The 18,951-nt window shown below is 40.0% G+C and overlaps 2 protein-coding genes across 3 annotated transcripts in view; one reads left to right on the top strand and one right to left on the bottom strand.

Moving 5' to 3' along the window:
- hsp90b1 (heat shock protein 90, beta (grp94), member 1) overlaps positions 1-461 on the bottom strand; it is a 13,728-nt gene extending 13,267 nt beyond the window's left edge. The window contains exon 1 of the mRNA XM_043709929.1: positions 278-461. Within this exon, the coding sequence (XP_043565864.1) occupies positions 278-326 (49 nt within the window). The 5' untranslated portion in view covers positions 327-461. The remainder of the gene's footprint in view (positions 1-277) is intronic.
- Positions 462-554: 93 nt separating this feature from the next.
- ttc41 (tetratricopeptide repeat domain 41) overlaps positions 555-18,951 on the top strand; it is a 63,500-nt gene continuing 45,103 nt past the window's right edge. For both annotated transcript variants that reach the window (XM_043709928.1, XM_043709927.1), the window contains exons 1-6: positions 555-947; positions 4,135-5,233; positions 9,542-9,746; positions 12,333-12,550; positions 13,387-13,550; positions 13,981-14,446. In XM_043709928.1, the coding sequence (XP_043565863.1) occupies positions 4,411-5,233; positions 9,542-9,746; positions 12,333-12,550; positions 13,387-13,550; positions 13,981-14,446 (1,876 nt within the window). In that variant the 5' untranslated portion in view covers positions 555-947; positions 4,135-4,410. The remainder of the gene's footprint in view (positions 948-4,134; positions 5,234-9,541; positions 9,747-12,332; positions 12,551-13,386; positions 13,551-13,980; positions 14,447-18,951) is intronic.

The raw sequence follows: 18,951 nt of genomic DNA, 5'->3' as shown, positions 1-18,951 counted from the left end.
AGAGAGGGAGAGAGAGTGGGGTCAGTGATGGGAAATCGGTGCAGGTTGTGCGCGCGAGATCTAAAACGGGGAGTAAAATACACACACACACACACACACACTCTCCTTCATTCCAATCGCCACCAAATACGTCTCAACTTCCAAAATATGAGAAAGGACCTTTGGCCAAATCCAGATTTAGGGCCTGGGTCGCACGGCGCGGGGTTGGGTGGGGAGACGCAGAGGGGAAGTGAGGAAAATTCTAGAAGCCAGCCGCTCGCGCCCTTTCCCCACTTACCGAACGCCAGAAGCGCGCACACCAGCACAAGAATCCAGGCCTGTCTCATCCTTAGGTACGGGCTCCAAATCTCATCCGCCTACTGATAGCTTCTTTTTGTTTATCCCGCCGGTAGAGAACAGAAGGATTTCGGTCTCCCCAAGCCGAGCCGCTCCACGCCGCGGTTTCTTCAATAAAACCTCAGGGGGTGGGGGCGGGGGAATAGGGGGAGATCAGGCTGGCGGGGGGGGGGGGGGCAGGACCACCTACAGCCAATCGCGACCCCCCACGCAAAGCGCGGCTCGCCAATCGGAACCGTCCCCCGGCGGCTCTCCGCCAATCGCCGCCTTCCATGTACCATCGGCTACGTCCAGAGCGTGGCTCGCTCCGATTGGCCGGGGGTTGTCCGGAGGTCACGTGGCTGTGTCCCCCGGTCCGCTGGCCTTTGGACCCGCTGGCTGGTCGGCTTCCCAGGAGGGCTGGGGGAATAAAGGGTTTATTAAAGGCGACTTCGATCGCCATCCTTTGTCCTTTAACAAAAAAAAATCGTTGGGGGTGTTGGAAGGGGCTGGCTGCGATTTGCTTCCGGGGTTACCAACGGCCCTCCCGTTTACCTTGGTGACGGAGCCTTGGAGACGGTTTCCATGGAAACAGGCGAGCCTCCGGACGCCAGAGGAACATCTTGTCCACGGTGAGGTTTTGTTTTCTGTCTCTCTTTGAAAAAAGGATGAGCGCGTCGCACAAATTTGCCGACGCTGATGGAATTTCAAAAGTACATTTAAAGGGCACAGCCCGTAGGTTCCCCCCTCCCCCTTGCTCTCGTAAACGAGAGACTTGCATTTGTATAGCGCCTTTCGCGATCGCTGGACTTCTTAATATTCTCCAGCCCAACGAAGTACATTTAATAATGTAGTCACTATCACGACAATCGAAACCCAGCAGCCGAATTGCGCTTTGCCAGCTCCCCCCCCAATAGCAAATGTAATTGAGTTCTGAAGAAGGATCAATGGGCATTTTCTATTCAATCATGGGGTATGATCACCACTGCCCGGGCCAGCATTTATTGGCCATCCCTAATCGCCCAGTGGCTGTTAAGAGTCAACGACACTGTGGTGTTCCTGGAGTCACGTGTAGGCCAGTGAGAAGAGCAGTTACCTTCCCTGAAGGACAGTCAAAATTTAACTCAGCAAGTCTGGCAGCATCAGTGAAGAGAAAGCAGAGTTTACCCCAGCGATTTCTATTTTTGTTAGCAAAAGTAGTAATCTGTCTGGTGTATATGTGTGTTGTTTGAGAATTAACTATTAGTCAGAACACCACAGAGGGGTGGCAGATAAAGGGTTGAAAAATGTGGTGCTGGAAAAACACAGCAGCCCAGGCAGCATCCGAGGAGCAGGAGAATCGATGTTTCGGGCATAAACCTTTCCTGAAGAAGGGCTTATGCCCGAAACGTCGATTCTCCTGCTCCTCGGATGCTGCCGGGCCTGCTGTGTTTTTCCAGCACCACATTTTTGAACTCTGGTCTCCAGCATCTGCAGTCCTCACTTTCTCCTAGGTGGCAGATAAAGCCTTAGTTTAATGCCTCATCCAGAAGACAATGTCTCTGGCAGTCCAACAAACACTCACCACTTCACTGATGTGTCAAATCAGATTCTCTTGTTCAAGTCTCTGGAATTGATCCCATGAACTTTTGAAATAGAGGCAGAGGTGCTTCAAAGTGGGCCTCAGCAGAAATAAGGAGAATGTGAGGACTGCAGATGCTGGAGATCAGAGTTGAGAGTGTGGTGCTGGGAAAGCACAGCAGGTCAGGCAGCATCAAAGGGGCATAAGAATCATAAGAATTTTGGACATAAGCCCTTCATCAGGATGGAGGGCTTCCTGATATTAACAGAATATTCACAATAAAGTGGAAGTAAGGGTCTAAGGATGACCATTGCTGATTGTCGCAAAAACCTATCTGGTTTACTAATTGCCTTAAGGGAAGGAAACTGCCATCCTTACCCAGTTTGGTCAATGTGACTCCAAACGCACAGCAATGTGGTTGACTCTTAACTGCCCTCTGGGCCAGCGACACCCACATCCTGCAAATGAATGAATAAAATGTAGGGAAAAATTTGAATGGAGAACTAAATTGGCTGGATCTTTTGGAGGAGAAAGTGAGGGCTGCAGATGCTGGAGATCAGAGCTGAAAATGTATTGCTGGAAAAGTTCAGCAGGTCAGGTAGCATCCGAGGAACAGGAGAATCGACGTTTCGGGCATAAGCCCTTCTTCAGGAATGAGGAAAGTGTGTCCAGCAGGCTAAGATAAAAGGTAGGGAGGAGGGACTTGGGGGAGGGGTGTTGGAAATGCGATAGGTGGAGGGAGGTCAAGGTGAGGGTGATAGGCCAGAGTGGGGGTGGGGGCGGAGAGGTCAGGAAGAAGATTTCAGGTTCGGAAGGCGGTGCTGAGTTCGAGGGATTTGACTGAGACAAGGTGGGGGGAGGGGAAATGACAGCACCTTTACTATGGTTATATGAAGCTACCATGACAGGTATGTGGCGTCATAATTCTCTGGGATATGTTCAGTAAGGTGCACCTTGTTTTCTAAATTTTGCCCATTTGTTTAATCCAGTATCAGTTCGCAGACATTTCCTTATGGTTTCTTCTAGTATGTTTAACTATTAGCAGTGCTGGCTTCTGGGTGAGACCTTAAGCTGAATCCTGTCAGCCCTTCGCATGGAGATATAAGACCTTATGCCACTATTTCAAAGGTGAACAGGGGAGCCACCCATGGTGTCCTTGCCAGAATTTATCCCTCCAACAAACTGTAGAGCTCCAATGCCTCTGAGAATAAAAACTTAGTGTTGTTTGTAATCTTCCAAGAATTGTTTGTGAATCCTCTGAAGGAGGCCCATTATTATTATCATTAGAAAGCACAAGGAGGGAAATCGGAAGCATATTTTGACAAGAGTTGGTGGTACAAACTCAGAATCCTGTTTCCTAGAAAGCTTCTTGCTGTTGAGAATTATTTATGTTATCAAGGCTGAAACTAGAATATGTTTTATTGGCTAAGGATGCATTTATTGGGGTGGAATTGAGTCGAGGTATGTATCAATCACATTTAATTGAATTGGATGGCTGACTTGACAGGCTGAGTTGCCTACTCTGTTTCTTTGGCTACTGTGTTGTACATGTGTTTGCTTCTCTTAAAAGTACATTATTAAGGGATGACCACATCCCTTAGAGGTCCCTTAGAAGTACAATCACATTCGGTTTGCAACTCACTGATGTTTCTGAAGTTGGATATGTATGAATTGTCTGTTTATTTAGTTACAGAGAACAATGGGCGCTCAATTATTTTTATTCAAGTTTCTAGATTTTTAGATGTTGAGGAAATCTTGGAGTATAGGGATAGGTCCAGAATGTAGAGTTGAGTTAGTTGATGAGTGAAGGGATTTGATTAGATCTGTTGGCTGGATGGCTGGTTTGCATTGCAGAGTGATGCCAACAGCGTGCATTCAATTACTGGGCCAGCTTAGATTATCATGAAGGACTCTCCTTTTCAAACTTTCCCATCACCTTAGGCATAGTGATTGTTAGGTTAAAACCACTATCAATTTTCTCTCTAATGAGAGAATAGTTCTCTGGCACAATGGCGACTTTACCTTTTACTTTTTAATGACTTGATTCGATGGTGAAGCAGGCTTTGGGGGCTTTGTGATATATGCCTGTACCAATTCTTGGATTCTCATGAAATAAAATAATTCAACTGACTTTGTATAAAGTATTTTCTTGATATTGCACTGGAATGCAGTGTCTAAGGGAATTGAAAATATGATCCTTTACCATTAGAGTGATAAATTTGCATTGATTTATGACAAAAATTTCTATTTTATTTTAGTCATTGTGAAAAAGCTGAAGTCATCAGGAACATGGAACCTGAGGTATTATGTCACGAATTCTGAACCCATTTGAAGAACCATACTTATTTATTCTCCAATGGCGGAAATGCCTCAGAAATCTAATAAACATATATACAGTCAAGATTGATGGATATAATTTTATTCTCGTTTTATGCGATTTTAAGGGAAGAAAAAGCATAAGAAAAAGGAACTGAAAACAGTAGTGCTTTTTTAGATAAGAAAAAGTGGTAAAATATTCCAAAATTTTTTTAACAATGAGCAAATGTTTGAAAAATAGAACGATCTGTGGGAGAAGGCAATATGAATGCCATGGTTCACCATGCCATAGTTTGCCATGTTATGCAGATTGGGGGTATAGACCACCCATTCAGGTAGTTCTCTGTTCAACAACTGAGGATTTTCAAGAGGAAAGAGATTATTTGGAACATCAAGTTTTCCCTTTTCTTAATAAACTCTGTAAATCCAGGAGAAGTTCCTTTAAAGTTTTAGATATGCAGTGGACATCACATGAAGGACATCATCGCGCAAACACAGATTCCCACAAACTGAAAGTTTCACTAGATCTCATCACCAAAATCTCACCTTTCTTCATATGTATGTTAGGTCAGAAATATGGTGAATATTGCCCACCAGATATGGAACACTTTCCAGCAAGTGGAACAGATGCAGAAACTTTATCCAATGTGGAAAGGAATATCCAAATCGCTGCAAGAAATGGCTACTCATGGATATTACATAAGAACTATCAAAATTGCAGTTTGCTGGAACTTCAGATAATTGAGGCAGCCTTAATGAATGACTCTGGTTTCAGTTTCTTTTATTTTCGAGATTCTCGGTATGTTGAAGATTTACTTCTGAATGCTGCACCAGATGAAACAGAAATGGTAGAGCATAAATATAAAAGTAAAGATGAACACGAAAAACAGATGATAATGAAGCTGAAGGAAAAGATAGTCAATGAAGGGTTACCTGTTGAAATTTTTAGAACTATTGAAGAATTAGGAGAAGTAATCATGAGAAACTGTAGCGATGTCATTGACAAGTTATATCCTATGGATTTAGTTCCTTTGCAAACTGGTAAGTTTAGCATGTGTTCTTGTATTGGGTCAAGTACAGTTTTATTCTTGGCTCAGCTATTAACATAATTGGCCATTGGCGTTATTGAAACAACTTTTTTCTAAAGGACACAGTTTACAAATTATTCTTCAATCAATGTACATATATTATGTGAAATTGGACATAGCAAAATTTATTGTAATCATATTCATTCCACTGAGTCATTGCATTATTCCATTACCAAAACAAAAGAAAAAAAAATTAACAACATTTTACTATATTTAATTAATAACTCAAGAATTTTGTTTGGCATATATTTCTTTAGAAAAAATAGAAAGCAAGTTGAAGACATGGTACTGACCAAATTCACATTTTTGATGTTAATTTCTGTAGTGTGGGATCTATCAAATATAAAAAGTCTTTATTCATGGAATCCATAATCAGAAGTGAATATGTGGTTTTACTTTCGATTGCTCATGGGGGCAGGGTCAGATGTTGCCAAGCCTCAGAAATAGCACTCTGGGATGGTCTGATATTTTCAAAATGAGGCCAAGTAATGGAAGCTAAAATCTGCTCACCTCAACGAACTGGGGAGGGCTAGAAGGTAATTTTCAAATCACAGATTGATGTTACGCTCAAAAAGATAACTATATTGAACACAATTCATGGCCAGACTTTTATGTGAGAGCTTTATTTCAGTTAGTCAAACTCCATAAAACTCTTCCCCCCTCTGATAATTAGCTCCCCTATTTATACAGCCAATTTGTAGTAATTGTAATGAGCCCAGCATCATGGAATATGAAGTCCCTGATTGGGGCTGTTAATCTAATCCAATCAGGGAGCCCTGGCTGACAATAAGGCGAGGAGTGTCAGACATTCTGTTAACTCTGAGAGCTGACTCTGAGGGAGCTGGATCTGTGTCAAGGACTCTTCAAATGTAAATAGTGGGTGATTTGGTGATGGGATACTGGCTTCTGTAGAGTTATTTCACAATTCAAACCTTTTTTTTCTAATTTAACCAATTTTTAATAATCAACCTGTTCAGAGATCTTATTACACAACTCTGGAGCAGATGGGACTTGAACCCAAGCCTCTTGGTCCAGTTATAGGGACATCATCACTGTACCACAAGAGGGACCAATTCAAACTAATTAACTCTTCATTAATGCATCCATTACCTGTTTCCTCATTATGTTAGGCCTCTTGTGTTCCTTCAGACTGTATTAAATGATAACAGTTGGCAGACCCAAACATCGTGTATTATTTTACAATTGTCAGATGTAAGGCAAGGAGCTACAAAGTGATTATATATAGTCAAAAAAAAGTGAGAAAATTCCAGCAGGTTTGACAGCATCTGTGGAGAGAGAAACAATGAATGTTTCAAGTCCAATTTGATTCTCCTTTAAATGTTAACATTATTAATTTCTCCAGAGATGTAACCAGGTCTGTTGAGTTTCTCCATCATTTCTTTTGTTTATTTCAGATTTCCCACAACCCCAACATTTTGATTTTATTTCAGGCCATACAATCATGTTTGTTCTGGAGAGACCAAATGTAGACAAAAAAGTGACTAGCCCAGTTCCAGGTGTGGTAACATTTTGTTGACCCTTTGCCACTTCCATGAGCCTTGGGGCTGTTGGTTCTCTTCTGCTTCCTGCTTTTTCAGGAGAACAGCAAGCCTAGTCATGATTGTCAGTTATTCATTAGGTTTGCACTTAGCAGTCTCCCCATCTCAAGGCCCTTAATTGGTTGTTTAGGCCACCTCCAGCCCAATGAAAGGATCTGCATTTGAAGATAATGTTACATCAGTGACATAGATATAGTGTTGTGTAGGAAATTGGCAATGATTTGGAGTCAAGTATATATTTAAAACCAAACCAATGATATCTGCTACATGTCAGGGACAATTCTGTGAAGTGGCCATTTCAGTGTGTTTCTGGTCAGTGGATTAAACTATCAGGTACATTGAGAGATGAAGGGACTATGCTTAATGGTTTCCTGCTGTACAACTTTCAGATGTTTGTGATAATGCAATGATAGACTAATTAATATTGAATTGAATTGAACTGAAATTAATTTATTTTCACATGTACCAGGGCACAGTAAAAAGCTTTGTCTTGCGAGCAATACAGGCAGATTATAGAGTTAAGTAGCATACGTAAATAAATAATCGGTAAACAGCGGCAAAAACAAAAACACAGGTGGACGTTAAGAGTTTGTAAGTCCATTCAGTATTCTAACAACAGTTGGGTAGATGGTAGAGGTTATAGAAAAACATTGCCAGGGTGGGATAGATCTCTGAGAATGCTGAGAATAATAAACAATAATGAATGATAAATTAATAAATAAGTATTTGCCCTGAGGTCTACTTGTTTTGTTCAAAGCTGGGTGGGGAGAACTTGCATAAACTCATTCAAAAAAGCACTTAATATGCTTAAGCACAATCAATTAACAACAACTTCAGGACCAATTAAGGGCATATACCCACTTGAGTTACAATTTTCTCAACTCTCGGTGGGATGAAGTAGCACACCCAATTAGCAAACCAGTGTGAGCTGCCTGTCAGATTGGGGAAAAACATGGGGCAGTCCCTCAATTTCCTCTAATATGCACATATTAGAAGGCAAGGGCTTTGGTTGTCGAGAACCACACCTCTTGCTCTGACCTCCGTTCCTCAAATCGCCCTCACCTCATCCGCTGCAAAGTGCTTACCTGTCATCTTGTTCTTCATAATTTTGGTTGCTCTTCCAGGAGTCCTTCCTGGGCATGGTTTCTTCCCCAAAGACTTGATTTCATCCCTATTGCTGCCCTACAAACTTTTTGATTGTTGCAATATATGACGGGCCTTGCTCTGAGGAGACAACATTGCTTTCTCACCACTTTTTGAGGAAGAGAGCAAGGTCACCTGACAAAAACAGAAGATTCCATCCAGTGTGTTACATATTCATATAAGTCAGAAATTGTTGTATTTTATTTCAAGTGGCAAAAAGGATCTGCTCTTTGAGCAGATTTTCATTTGAATCTGTTATGATTGGAATGGATACAGTAGAAAATTGACTTTTTTTTTGGTAGGCTAACTTTGCAATATTATTAAATATAAATTACAGCATATGATAGACCCAGTTTTAGTTGAATAGAAAATAATGCATTTAAAACTTTGAATGCATTTAAATATTAGGAACTGTTAGAGTCATAGAGATATACAGTCCATGCCAACCAGATATCCCAACCCAATCTAGTCCTACCTGCCAGCACCCATCCCATATCTCTCCAAACCCTTCCTATTCATATACCCATCCAAATGTCTCTTAAATGTTGCAATTGTACCAGCCTCCACCACTTCCTCTGGCAGCTCATTCCATACACGTACCATCCTTTGCGTGAAAAAGTTGCCCCTTCCGTCTCTTTTATATCTTTCCCCTCTCACCCTAAACCATGCCCTCTAGTTCTGGACTCCCCAATCCCATGGAAAAGACTTTGCCTATTTACCCTATCCATGCTCCTCATAATTTTGTAAACCTCTATAAGGTCACCCCTGAGCCTCCGACGCTCTAGGGAAAACAGCCCCAGCCTGTTCAGCCTCTCCTTATAGCTCAAATCCTCCAACCATGGCAACATCCTTGTAAACCTTTTTCCGAACCCTTTCAAGTTTCACAACATCTTTCCGATAGGAAGGAGACCAGAATTGCACGCAATATTCCAACAATGTCCTGTACAGCCTCAACATGACCTCCCATCTGATCAATAAAGTTTAGCATACCAAACGCCTTCTTCACTATCCTATTTACCTGCGACTCCACTTTCAAGGAGCTATGAACCTGCACTCTACAGTCTCTTTGTTCAGCAACATTCCCTAGGACGTTACCATTAAGTGTGTAAGTCCTGCTAAGATTTGCTTTCCCAAAATGCAGTACCTTGCACTTATCTGAATTAAACTCCATCTGCCACTTCTCAGCCCATTGGCCCATCTGGTCCAGATCCTGTTGTAATCTGAGGTAACGCTCTTCACTGTCCACTATACCTCCAATTTTGGTGTCATCTGCAAACTTACTAACTGTACGTCTTATGCTCGTATCCAAATCATTTATGTAAATGACAAAAAGTAGAGGTCCCAGCACTGATTCTTGTGGCACTCCACTGGTCACAGGCCTCCAGTCTGAAAAACAACACTCCACCACCACCCTCTGTCTTCTACTTTTGAGCCAGTTCTGTATCTAAATGGCTAGTTCTCCCTTTATTCCATGAGATCTAACTTGCTAATCAGCTATTGTCATTGAACTGCACAGCATTGGTCCAAATGGACCTTGATAGGTTTATTCTCTCTTTCAGATCGAGAAAGTTATCTAGAAAAGTGTTACCATCAAGCATTTTTGCAGCGGCATTGCCAAAGTTTTGTTGAAACAAGAGAAATGAAGGAGATTTTTGGAATCCTGAACAAATTTGCTTTTTCCTTCCTATACGATGTTAAGAATGAAGCTATCGGTGAATTGCCAAAATCTGGATGTCCAATTCTCTTCAATAAAATGGCACCAAGGTACTGTGCAATTGTGATATCCACCAACGTGATATTACACTATTAACCTTTATGGCTTTTTATTGAAATTCCCTTGTAGGTCTTTTCCCATTGTACTACCATTTAAATACAAAGATGTTGTACCCATCTGTTTCTTGCTGTTGTTACAACGCAGTGAAGTATGCCGAAGCAAATCAGCGCCTCTATCCCTGTATTGATTACATGGCAAAATTAAAACATTCAATGACCCTCAAAATTGCCTCCATTTGTTCCTAGCCAGATGTTATGAGCAATCAACACTTGACACCACGATTATAGATTAAATAAAATAGTTAACAATTTATTAATAATACAACAGCTTTAGCAAAGCAAAGTTAAATAACAAGATAATCTTATGAATATCTATGATTTAAACTCAATCTTCTTTGATTCCAGAACCCACTCACACAAAGACTAAACTAGTAGACGCCATTAAGGGATAAATTTTTTAAAAGGTAAAAGATGTAACCGGCTAATTCACTTACGCAGATTCCACAATTCGTAGCATCGCAGGCACATTAGATTGTATTTTGCTTGGTTTCTGAAGACAACCAGTGCATGCAAATAACTTCTAGTAGTCTCTGAGAAATATTCACTTCTCCAAACTTTCATTAAATTGATAATGAGAGAATAACCAGGGTTCAGTCAAACCTCTGGCTCAGCCTCATAAACAAATACCATTTGTTTATTCTCTTTCTTTTCAAAACAAGCTGCTACTCACAATCCAAAGACCACCTTTCACTCTTGGCTCACAGCTCAAAACCAAAAGTGATAAAGATGAAAGAAAATGAAGGTATCAACACTGTTTAAAATAATACCTGTTTTCGCAATTTAAATTTGTTTTTTAGTTATATAATTGCCAATTACCAAATTTATAATCTCTGAAACTCTTTTTCAAGTTTATGCTTCAAGAAACATTAGCATCTGTCCTGCATATTATCTCTAATGGCTTTATAAATCTTGGTAATGCTTGAGTGAAGGATGCATATTTATGGTCACAGAATGGACTAGGGTTCCTTTGTAGATCCAGCATACTTTAAAAGTCACTTTATACGCTTTAGCAAAATCTCTGCCTTGACCAATATTTTCCTATCCTGTATTCCTGTAACTCATGGAGCCACAGTGCAATTTCTTTGGTCAGGATACCAATTTCTGCTTCAATGAATGTTCCAGACTACTAATATGCAACAAACACAGTACACATGACTCCACCACACCATCTTCCATTGACTAATATGCAATAAATAAAACCATGGTTACATGATCCAAATTGATTAATGCCCTGCCGTTCTGTATGTAGGCTCACTGTTGTGTATGTGTATGAACATTGATGCACACTGTCGTGATAATGATAGGAGGACCAATGGAATGTTGGCTCTTATTTCAAGGTGTAAAAATTCTGACTGCAACTGTACAAGGTGCTGGTGAGACCACATCTAGAGTACTGTTACCACTTTTGCTCCTCTTGTTTAAAGAAAGATATTATTTCGTTGTAGGAAGTGTAGAAAAGTTTTGTTAGGATGATCCTTAATGTGGAGGTATTGCCTTATGAGCAAAGGCTAAACAGGGTGGGACTTCACTCACTGGAGTTTAGATGAATGAGAGATTATCTCATTGAAATTTGTAGGATTTTTAAGGGGCTTGACGGGTAAATGCTGAGAGGATGTTTCCTTTCATGAATGAGTCTAGGACTACTCTCAGAATAAAGGGGTACCAATTTAAGACTGTGATGAGGAGCAATTTCTTCTCTCAGAATTGAGTCTTTGGAACTCCTTGCCACAGAGACCTCTGGAGCAGAGTCCTAATGGATATTTAAAGTTGAGATAGATAGATTCTTGATCAATAGGGGAATCAAGGGTCATGGGGAAAACACAAGCGAGCGTACATGAAGAATGCTGGATCAGCCATGATCCTATTCAATGGCAGAGCAGGCTTGAGGGTCCGAGCAGCTTATTTCTAGTCCTGTTTTGTATGGCCTTAAAGTCTGATTTTATTTGTATGGTAGTGCAGATCTATCACAGCTAAGATCACAACACTGGATGATGGTGTGGAAGAACAATCATTAATGTAAATTGATTTTTCTCCATTCTCACTGGCAGGAAATGACTTGTGGATGCGGAATATAAAATGAGGTGGTACAGACATTTCAAAATAAGGGATAGAAGTATATTTGTTGATAATTTATATATTAAACAGTTGGTGTTTTTTTCCATTCTTAAACTTATTTCTAAACAACTGGATGAAAAGGCATGCATCATTTGTTTTAAACAAGCAATCAGATAAGAGTTCTTTATGTAACAATTCACAAATTACAGGGAAGGAGCAATACTTTTTTAAGAGACAGTACACAGCTGAAATCTTTTCAAAGGTTAGATCAAGAACATTTGGAACAAGTGTTCCCTTTTATGATGATCAGCACCAAGAAATCTATATTAAACAGTTTATTAGCTGCTGCATGGAATCTCCTTGGCCGACATGCTAAAGTAATACATCAGGTGGGAAGTGGGTAAAAATGGCTACAGGGCAATAGATGATCTCTTTCTGATTTTTTTCTCTCTATTTAACTAGTCGATTAAAGCCTGTGCCCAAGGGCAAATCTGTCCTATTACTTTGCGGAGAGAAAGGCTGTGGAAAGTCAACAGTGATCTGCAACTGGCTAAAATACTTCACACAGACAAATCCAAGCATTCTGGTGATAAATCACTTTGTGGGAAGTAGTTCTGCTAGCCACGACATCATGTCCTTCATGAGGCACTGTATTTTAAAATTACGCCATGAATATTTTGGTAAGTGCATGGTTTTAATGGTTCATTGGTTTTGATGAACACAGCCTGTTCATAATTTTGTCATTTTAATAGTCATGCTTGTAAAGATTTACGGACCTTGTTAAGATCTATTATTTGTCAGTCAAAAAGCATAAACAATGTGTTTCTCGACAAGCCCACAGACCTAGCCTAGAGTTGTAATGGCACATTAACAATTTCCCAAGTGCTAAAGGGATGCCAAAGCCTCCAACACTATGGCAAGCAAGCACATATTTAAAACATGCTGAGAATGCAACACTCATCACATTGGAAATAATCCAAGTGTGGCCAAAGTTAAAAATCATGCAACACCAGGTTATGATCCAACAGGTTTAATTGGAAGCACCTTCATCAGGTGGTTGTCAACCACAGTCCAACACTGACATCTCCAAATCATAAGTGTGGCCAAGACCTTGGTTAAATTTTACTGATATAAGTGAGAGTCCTAATACAGTTTCAAGCATTATACCAGGTTGGGGGCTGCAGTCAAGAAGAATAGCTCTATATGCAATAGAACCACTGGTCCGAAATACCTTAGTTAGTGGACAACTTTGATCTCAGTGACACCATTCATGCTCATTTTAGATAGAAAGTACTCAGTGCTAAGGTGACATGGTCCTCATGCTGTGGGGATACTGGATTGTTCAATATGCTCTTTGACCCTCCCATCTCTATTTCTCAGCACAAGTTAAAATTGGACTAATATTGAAAATAGAATTTTATTGCTGTCAATGAGCAACAAAATGTGATGTAGCTCATTGAAAAATGAACAAAATGCTGCATAGTGAATACAAAACATTTTTATAATTGAATTTCAGGAGCAGAAGATCACCCTGATACATTCAGTGAGAATCCTGCAGACCTTTGGGTATTTCAGATGATTCACAAAGCCTTCATAGCAGCAATTAGTTTAAAACCATGTTTGCTTGTGCTAGATGGTGTTGATCAACTAACTGGGTCCCGTGGGATGTCAGCACAGCAGGTATTATTCAATTAATGACAAATTGGTAATAAGACAGATTTTATGGCTTTCAAAAATAAGGACTCAAACTTCAAGATCATAATAATCCAATCTTCATATAAACTAAAATGAATGTTCAGAGGTGATGTGGAAACCTTGACTATCCATTTGTAATATTCAGTGATAAGGAAATGAATGAGGAGTTTGACTGTAACAAGCAACACCTGCATAGTTTTTAACAGTAATATTTTAATCTCATCGTTGATGTGAGGAAGTTCAATTACAACAATATTTAAAACATAATGATTTATGTTTTGAAACAGTTTTGAAAATGATTATAAGCAGAAATGTCTGTACACTTTTCAATAATTAATATGCACAGTCCATGCTTATTTTATGAAGCTTCCTAATTTAATCACATAAACTAATGTAATGGTATTTGTCTCTACAGGTTAAGAAATTCTCATGGCTTCCATGGCCCCTCCCAGATCAATGCAGGCTTATTGTGACCACTGCATCATCCAACCTTTCCTACAAATCACTTTTAAAGCATAAAGAAGTACATATGGTTCAGTTTTTCAACAAAATTACTGATAAAGTCAGAAGCCATATCTTCCATCAGCATTTGGCCATGCCATACAAAGAGATAAATGAAAACCAAATCCAAAATATTCTGAGTAGAAAATTGAGCTCACTTCCACTTGTCCTGGTTATTTTGGCGAATGAACTTAGAGTGTGTGGAGCATTCAGAAATGAGACTGATTGTTTAGAGGAATATCTCCAGTGTCGTTCTGTTCAGGATTTGTGGGCTGCTGTATTCAAACGGTGGATTGAAGACTACAGTTGGGTTACTGAGAAAAGAACTTGTAGCAGAGAAAAAGAAATATCTTACTCCTGTGCTCATTCTTCCATCTCAGGTGAGTAAATATGTTGTGTATGACAAAAGAATTCTCAAAGCTTATGGAGCCCACAGAACAAAATGAATTTACACAATGTTTACATGTAATTTGAGTAAGGTGTTATATAAAAGAATCTTTTGCATTATATAATAGAATCTTTTGCATTAAATTTACAGCTTTGTTTTATTTTGTGTTCTGATTTGTCTTTGAAAGCCAAATTCATTTCTTTTCCAAGCAATAGATAATATTACTTTCGTAGCATTTAATGATCAAAGATGGCTATCATTCAAAAAGTACTATGTTCTCACTTAATTTCAGGTCTGCCAAACCAGCAAAGTCCTCCCACATTACAAACCAGGTGACCAACAATGTTTAATATAAAGTATTGTAGAGAATACCAGGAGCAGCATCAGGCATGCCTTATAATTGGCAATTAGAACTTGGGTTATAGATCCTTCCATGATCAATAAATCTGAGTAACACTGTATAGCCCGACAATATCCGTATAAAGAGAGGCGATTTGACTGCACACTTGTGAATGTGGTGCCAATCAAATGGACTAATTTGCCCTGGATTATGTTAAACTTTTGTTGGGGCTGCACTCATCCAAGCACATGGGGAGTATTCCATCACACTATTGAGTTATACTTTGTAGATGGTGCTCAGGCTTTGAGAGTCAGGAGGTGAATTACTCCTTATTACTCTCGTAGTCACAATATCTTTCTGTATGATGGGGACACAGTGATAGAGTGGTAATGTCAATGAGTTAGTAATCTAGTGCCTGAGATTAATGTTCTGGAGACTTGAACTCGAATCCCACCAGAGCAGATAGTGAAATTTGAATTCAATATTCAAAAAAAATCTAGCATTAAAGAAGTAAATTATTATTGATTGCAATGAAAACCCATTAGGGTCATTAATTTCATTTAAAGTAGGAAATTGAGGCATTGGGACTGGGGTAGGTACGACTTTTAGAAACTGGATAGGTTGTACCTGTGAAGGATTGGGACCAATGCCATAGGGAGAGTATTTACTAGAGTGGTTGGGGACAATTTAAACTATATTGGCAGGAGGTTGGGAAGCTATGCAAGGAGTCAAAGGAAGAGAAATCAAGGACAAGAGCAAAAGACAGAAAAGAGAAGAAGAGAAATGATCCACAGAGGAATCAAAGGCCAGAATCAAACAAGGTCGCCTTAAAAAATAGTTGGAATGGGTCAAGGAACATTAAAAAGACAAGTCTTAAAGCTTTGTGCCTGAACACACAGAGCATTTGAAATAAAATGGACAAATTAATCACACAAATATATTTAAAACACTTAGATACAGTTGGGATTACAGAGACATGGTTGCAGGGATGGGAACTGAACATTCAGGGGTGTTCAGTATTTTGGAAGGCAGACACCAAAAAGGTGGTGGAATTTCATTAATGATTAAAAAGTATTTAAAAACAACATTGAGGAAAGAAATTAGCTCAGACAATATGGAATATGTGATTAGAATTGAGATGTGCCAAGGGGCAAAAAATATTAGTTGGGGTAGTACATAGACCACCAGACTGTAGTGGTGAAGTTGGGAATGACATTAAGCAGGAATTCAGAGATGTATGTGGTAAAGGAATACTTGTAATTATGGGTAACTGTACAGATTGAGTAGATTAACCTAGCCACAATACTGTAGAGGAGCAATTCCTATAGTATATAGGGCATAGTTTCTTGGACCAATATGTTGCGGAAGTGCAGTAGTTGATTATGAGACTAAGGTTCTGAATCTTAATCAAAATCAGAAATAGTTAGAAATTCTCAGCAGGTCAGGCAGCATCTGTGGAGAGAAAGCAGAGTTAACACTTTGGGTCCAGTGACCCTTCTTCAGAACTAAATCTTAATGATCTAAGGTGTGAGATAGCTATGATGGATTGGGAAATGTTACTGAAGGAATGCGAGTGGATAGGCAAAAGCAAACATTCAAAGGGCAAATAAATGATCTACAAAACTTATTTATCCCTGTTTGGCGCAATAGTGCAAAGCTAACAGCAGCCAAACTATGGTACACAAGGGAAGTTAGAGATAGTGTAAGATGCAAAAAAGTGGCACATAAATTGTCAAAAAAAAATAGACCTGAGGATTGGTTCCCTTCTAAACCTATAGTTTAGAAGGGAACAAAGGAAACTCAGGACAATAATTAAAAAGGAGCAAATAGAGTATGAGGTAAGCTTGAGGGGAATGTAAGAACTGACTGTAAAAAGTTACAATTGGCATAAAAAGTGAAAAAAAATTGTGAAAGGTGCCAGTGTTGGGGTGGACAAGGTCAGAAGTCACACAACACCAGGTTATGGTCCAGAGCCTGGCACATGTCGAGGTATATGAGATGCACAGAGGCTTGGAGTGTGTGATTCACATGCAGCTTCCAGTAGTTGGCGATTGTAGTGGCAGGGTGTGGGATGGGACCCATGTGTTGGTGAAAGATTACATGAAAACAGTGCAGGATAATATGACAACAAGTTTACTTTGGCTGATGAATAGAATGGGAAGAGCTAGATAGTGTTGGCACAGCAGAGAAGCGAGGAAAGGGATGGGTTGGCATGGACAGGATAGAATGACATAGAATGGGGATCGCAGTAAAGGGAGAATTGGTATGGGATTGGTGAATGAGATTATGTAAATGTTATGGTTAAGTGTGGAAAATGGCAGGGACAATATATGACTAATAACTATTCTATGGCTTAAACTTCAAAAATCACATCATTTGGAGCAAAACGATTTAGGAAAGAATACAGCATTCATTCTGGAGTAAATAAATCCTACAAAATTTCTACACAGTCTAACCCCACTGCCACCACATAGTTTCAGACTCAAAGAAAGAGCAGCTATAGTATTACAATAAAACTTGAAGCTAAACAATGGCTTAGCCATGAAACAAGATTAATAGTTAGGAAGCTGTTTTATTTGGTGAAATTATAACAGGCATATTCCAGGGAAATAAGTTGTTTATTCCTCGCCTGATCAGATGTAAACCTGTCTTTTGAACTCAGGACAAAAAAAATCCCGTTTAGACTGAGAGTCAGAGACACATAGAGATTTACAGCATGGAAAGAGACCCTTTGGTCCAACTTGTCCATGCCAAACAGATATCCCAACCTAATCTAGTCTCCCTTGCCAGCACCCGGTCCATATCCCTCCAAACCCTTCCTATTCATATACCCATCCAGATGCTTTTTAAAGTTGCAATTATAATAGCCTTCCACCACTTCCTCTGGCAGCTCATTCCATACACGTACCACCCTCTAAGTGAAAAAGCTGCCCCTTAGGTCTCTTTTATGTCTTTCCCCTCTCACCTTAAACCTATGCCCTCTAGTTCTGCACTGCCCCCATCCCAGGGTAAAGACTTTGTCTCTTTATCCCATCCATGCCCCTCATGATTTTGTAAACTTCGATAAGATCACCCCTCAGCCTCCAACACTCCAGGGATAACAACCCTAGCCTATTCAACCTCTACCTATAGCTCAAATTCTCCAACCCTGGAAACATCCTTGTTAATCTTTTCTGAACCCTTTCAAGTTACCCAACAGGAGACCAGAACTGCACGCAATATTCCAAAAGTCGCCTAACCAATGTCCTGTATAGCTGCAACATGACCTCCCAACTCCTGTACTCAATACTATGTCCAACAAAGGAAAGCATACCAAATGCCCTCTTCACTATCCTATCTACCTGCAACACTACTTTCAAGGAGCTATGAACCTGCACTCCAAGGTCTTTTTGTTTAGCAACACTTCCAAGGACCTTACCATTAAGTGTATAGGTCCTGCTAAGATTTGCTTTCCCAAAATATAGCACCTCTCATTTATCTAAGTTAAACTCCATCTGTCACTCATCAGCCCATCTGATCAAGATCCTGTTGTAATCTGACGTAACCTTTTTCACTGTCCACGACACCTCCAATTTTGGTGTCATCTGCAAACTTAACTATACCTCTTATGCTCACATTCTAAATAATTTATATAAATGACAAAAAATAGTGGACCCAGCACAGATCCTTGTGGCACTCCAGTAGTCACAGGCCTCCAGTCCAAAAACCAACCCTCCACCACCACCCTCTGTCTTCTATTGAGGCAATTCTGTATCCAAATGGCTAGTTCTTTCTGTATTCCATGAGATCTAACCTTGCTAACCAGTCTCACATGGGGAACCTTGTTGAAAGCCTTACTGAAGTCCATATGGATCATGTCCACCACTCTGCCCTCATCAATTCTCTTTGTTACCTCTTCAAAAAACTCAATCAAGTTCATGAGACATGATTTTCCATGTATAAAGCCATGTTGACTATGTCTAATCAGCCCTTGCCTCTCCAAATATATGTACATCAGGATTCCCTCTAACCACTTGCCAACCACTGACAATCTCACTGGTCGAGAGTTCACTGGCTTGTCCTTACATAGTTGTTCTTAAATAGTGGCACCAAGTTAGCCAACCTCCAGTCTTCCGGCACCTCACCTGTGACTCTTGATGATACAAATATCTCAGCAA

Source organism: Chiloscyllium plagiosum, chromosome 19 (genome assembly GCF_004010195.1).
Source record: "Chiloscyllium plagiosum isolate BGI_BamShark_2017 chromosome 19, ASM401019v2, whole genome shotgun sequence".
Classification (NCBI taxonomy): Eukaryota; Metazoa; Chordata; class Chondrichthyes; order Orectolobiformes; family Hemiscylliidae; genus Chiloscyllium; species Chiloscyllium plagiosum.
This window is presented reverse-complemented; position numbering and strand designations above follow the sequence as displayed.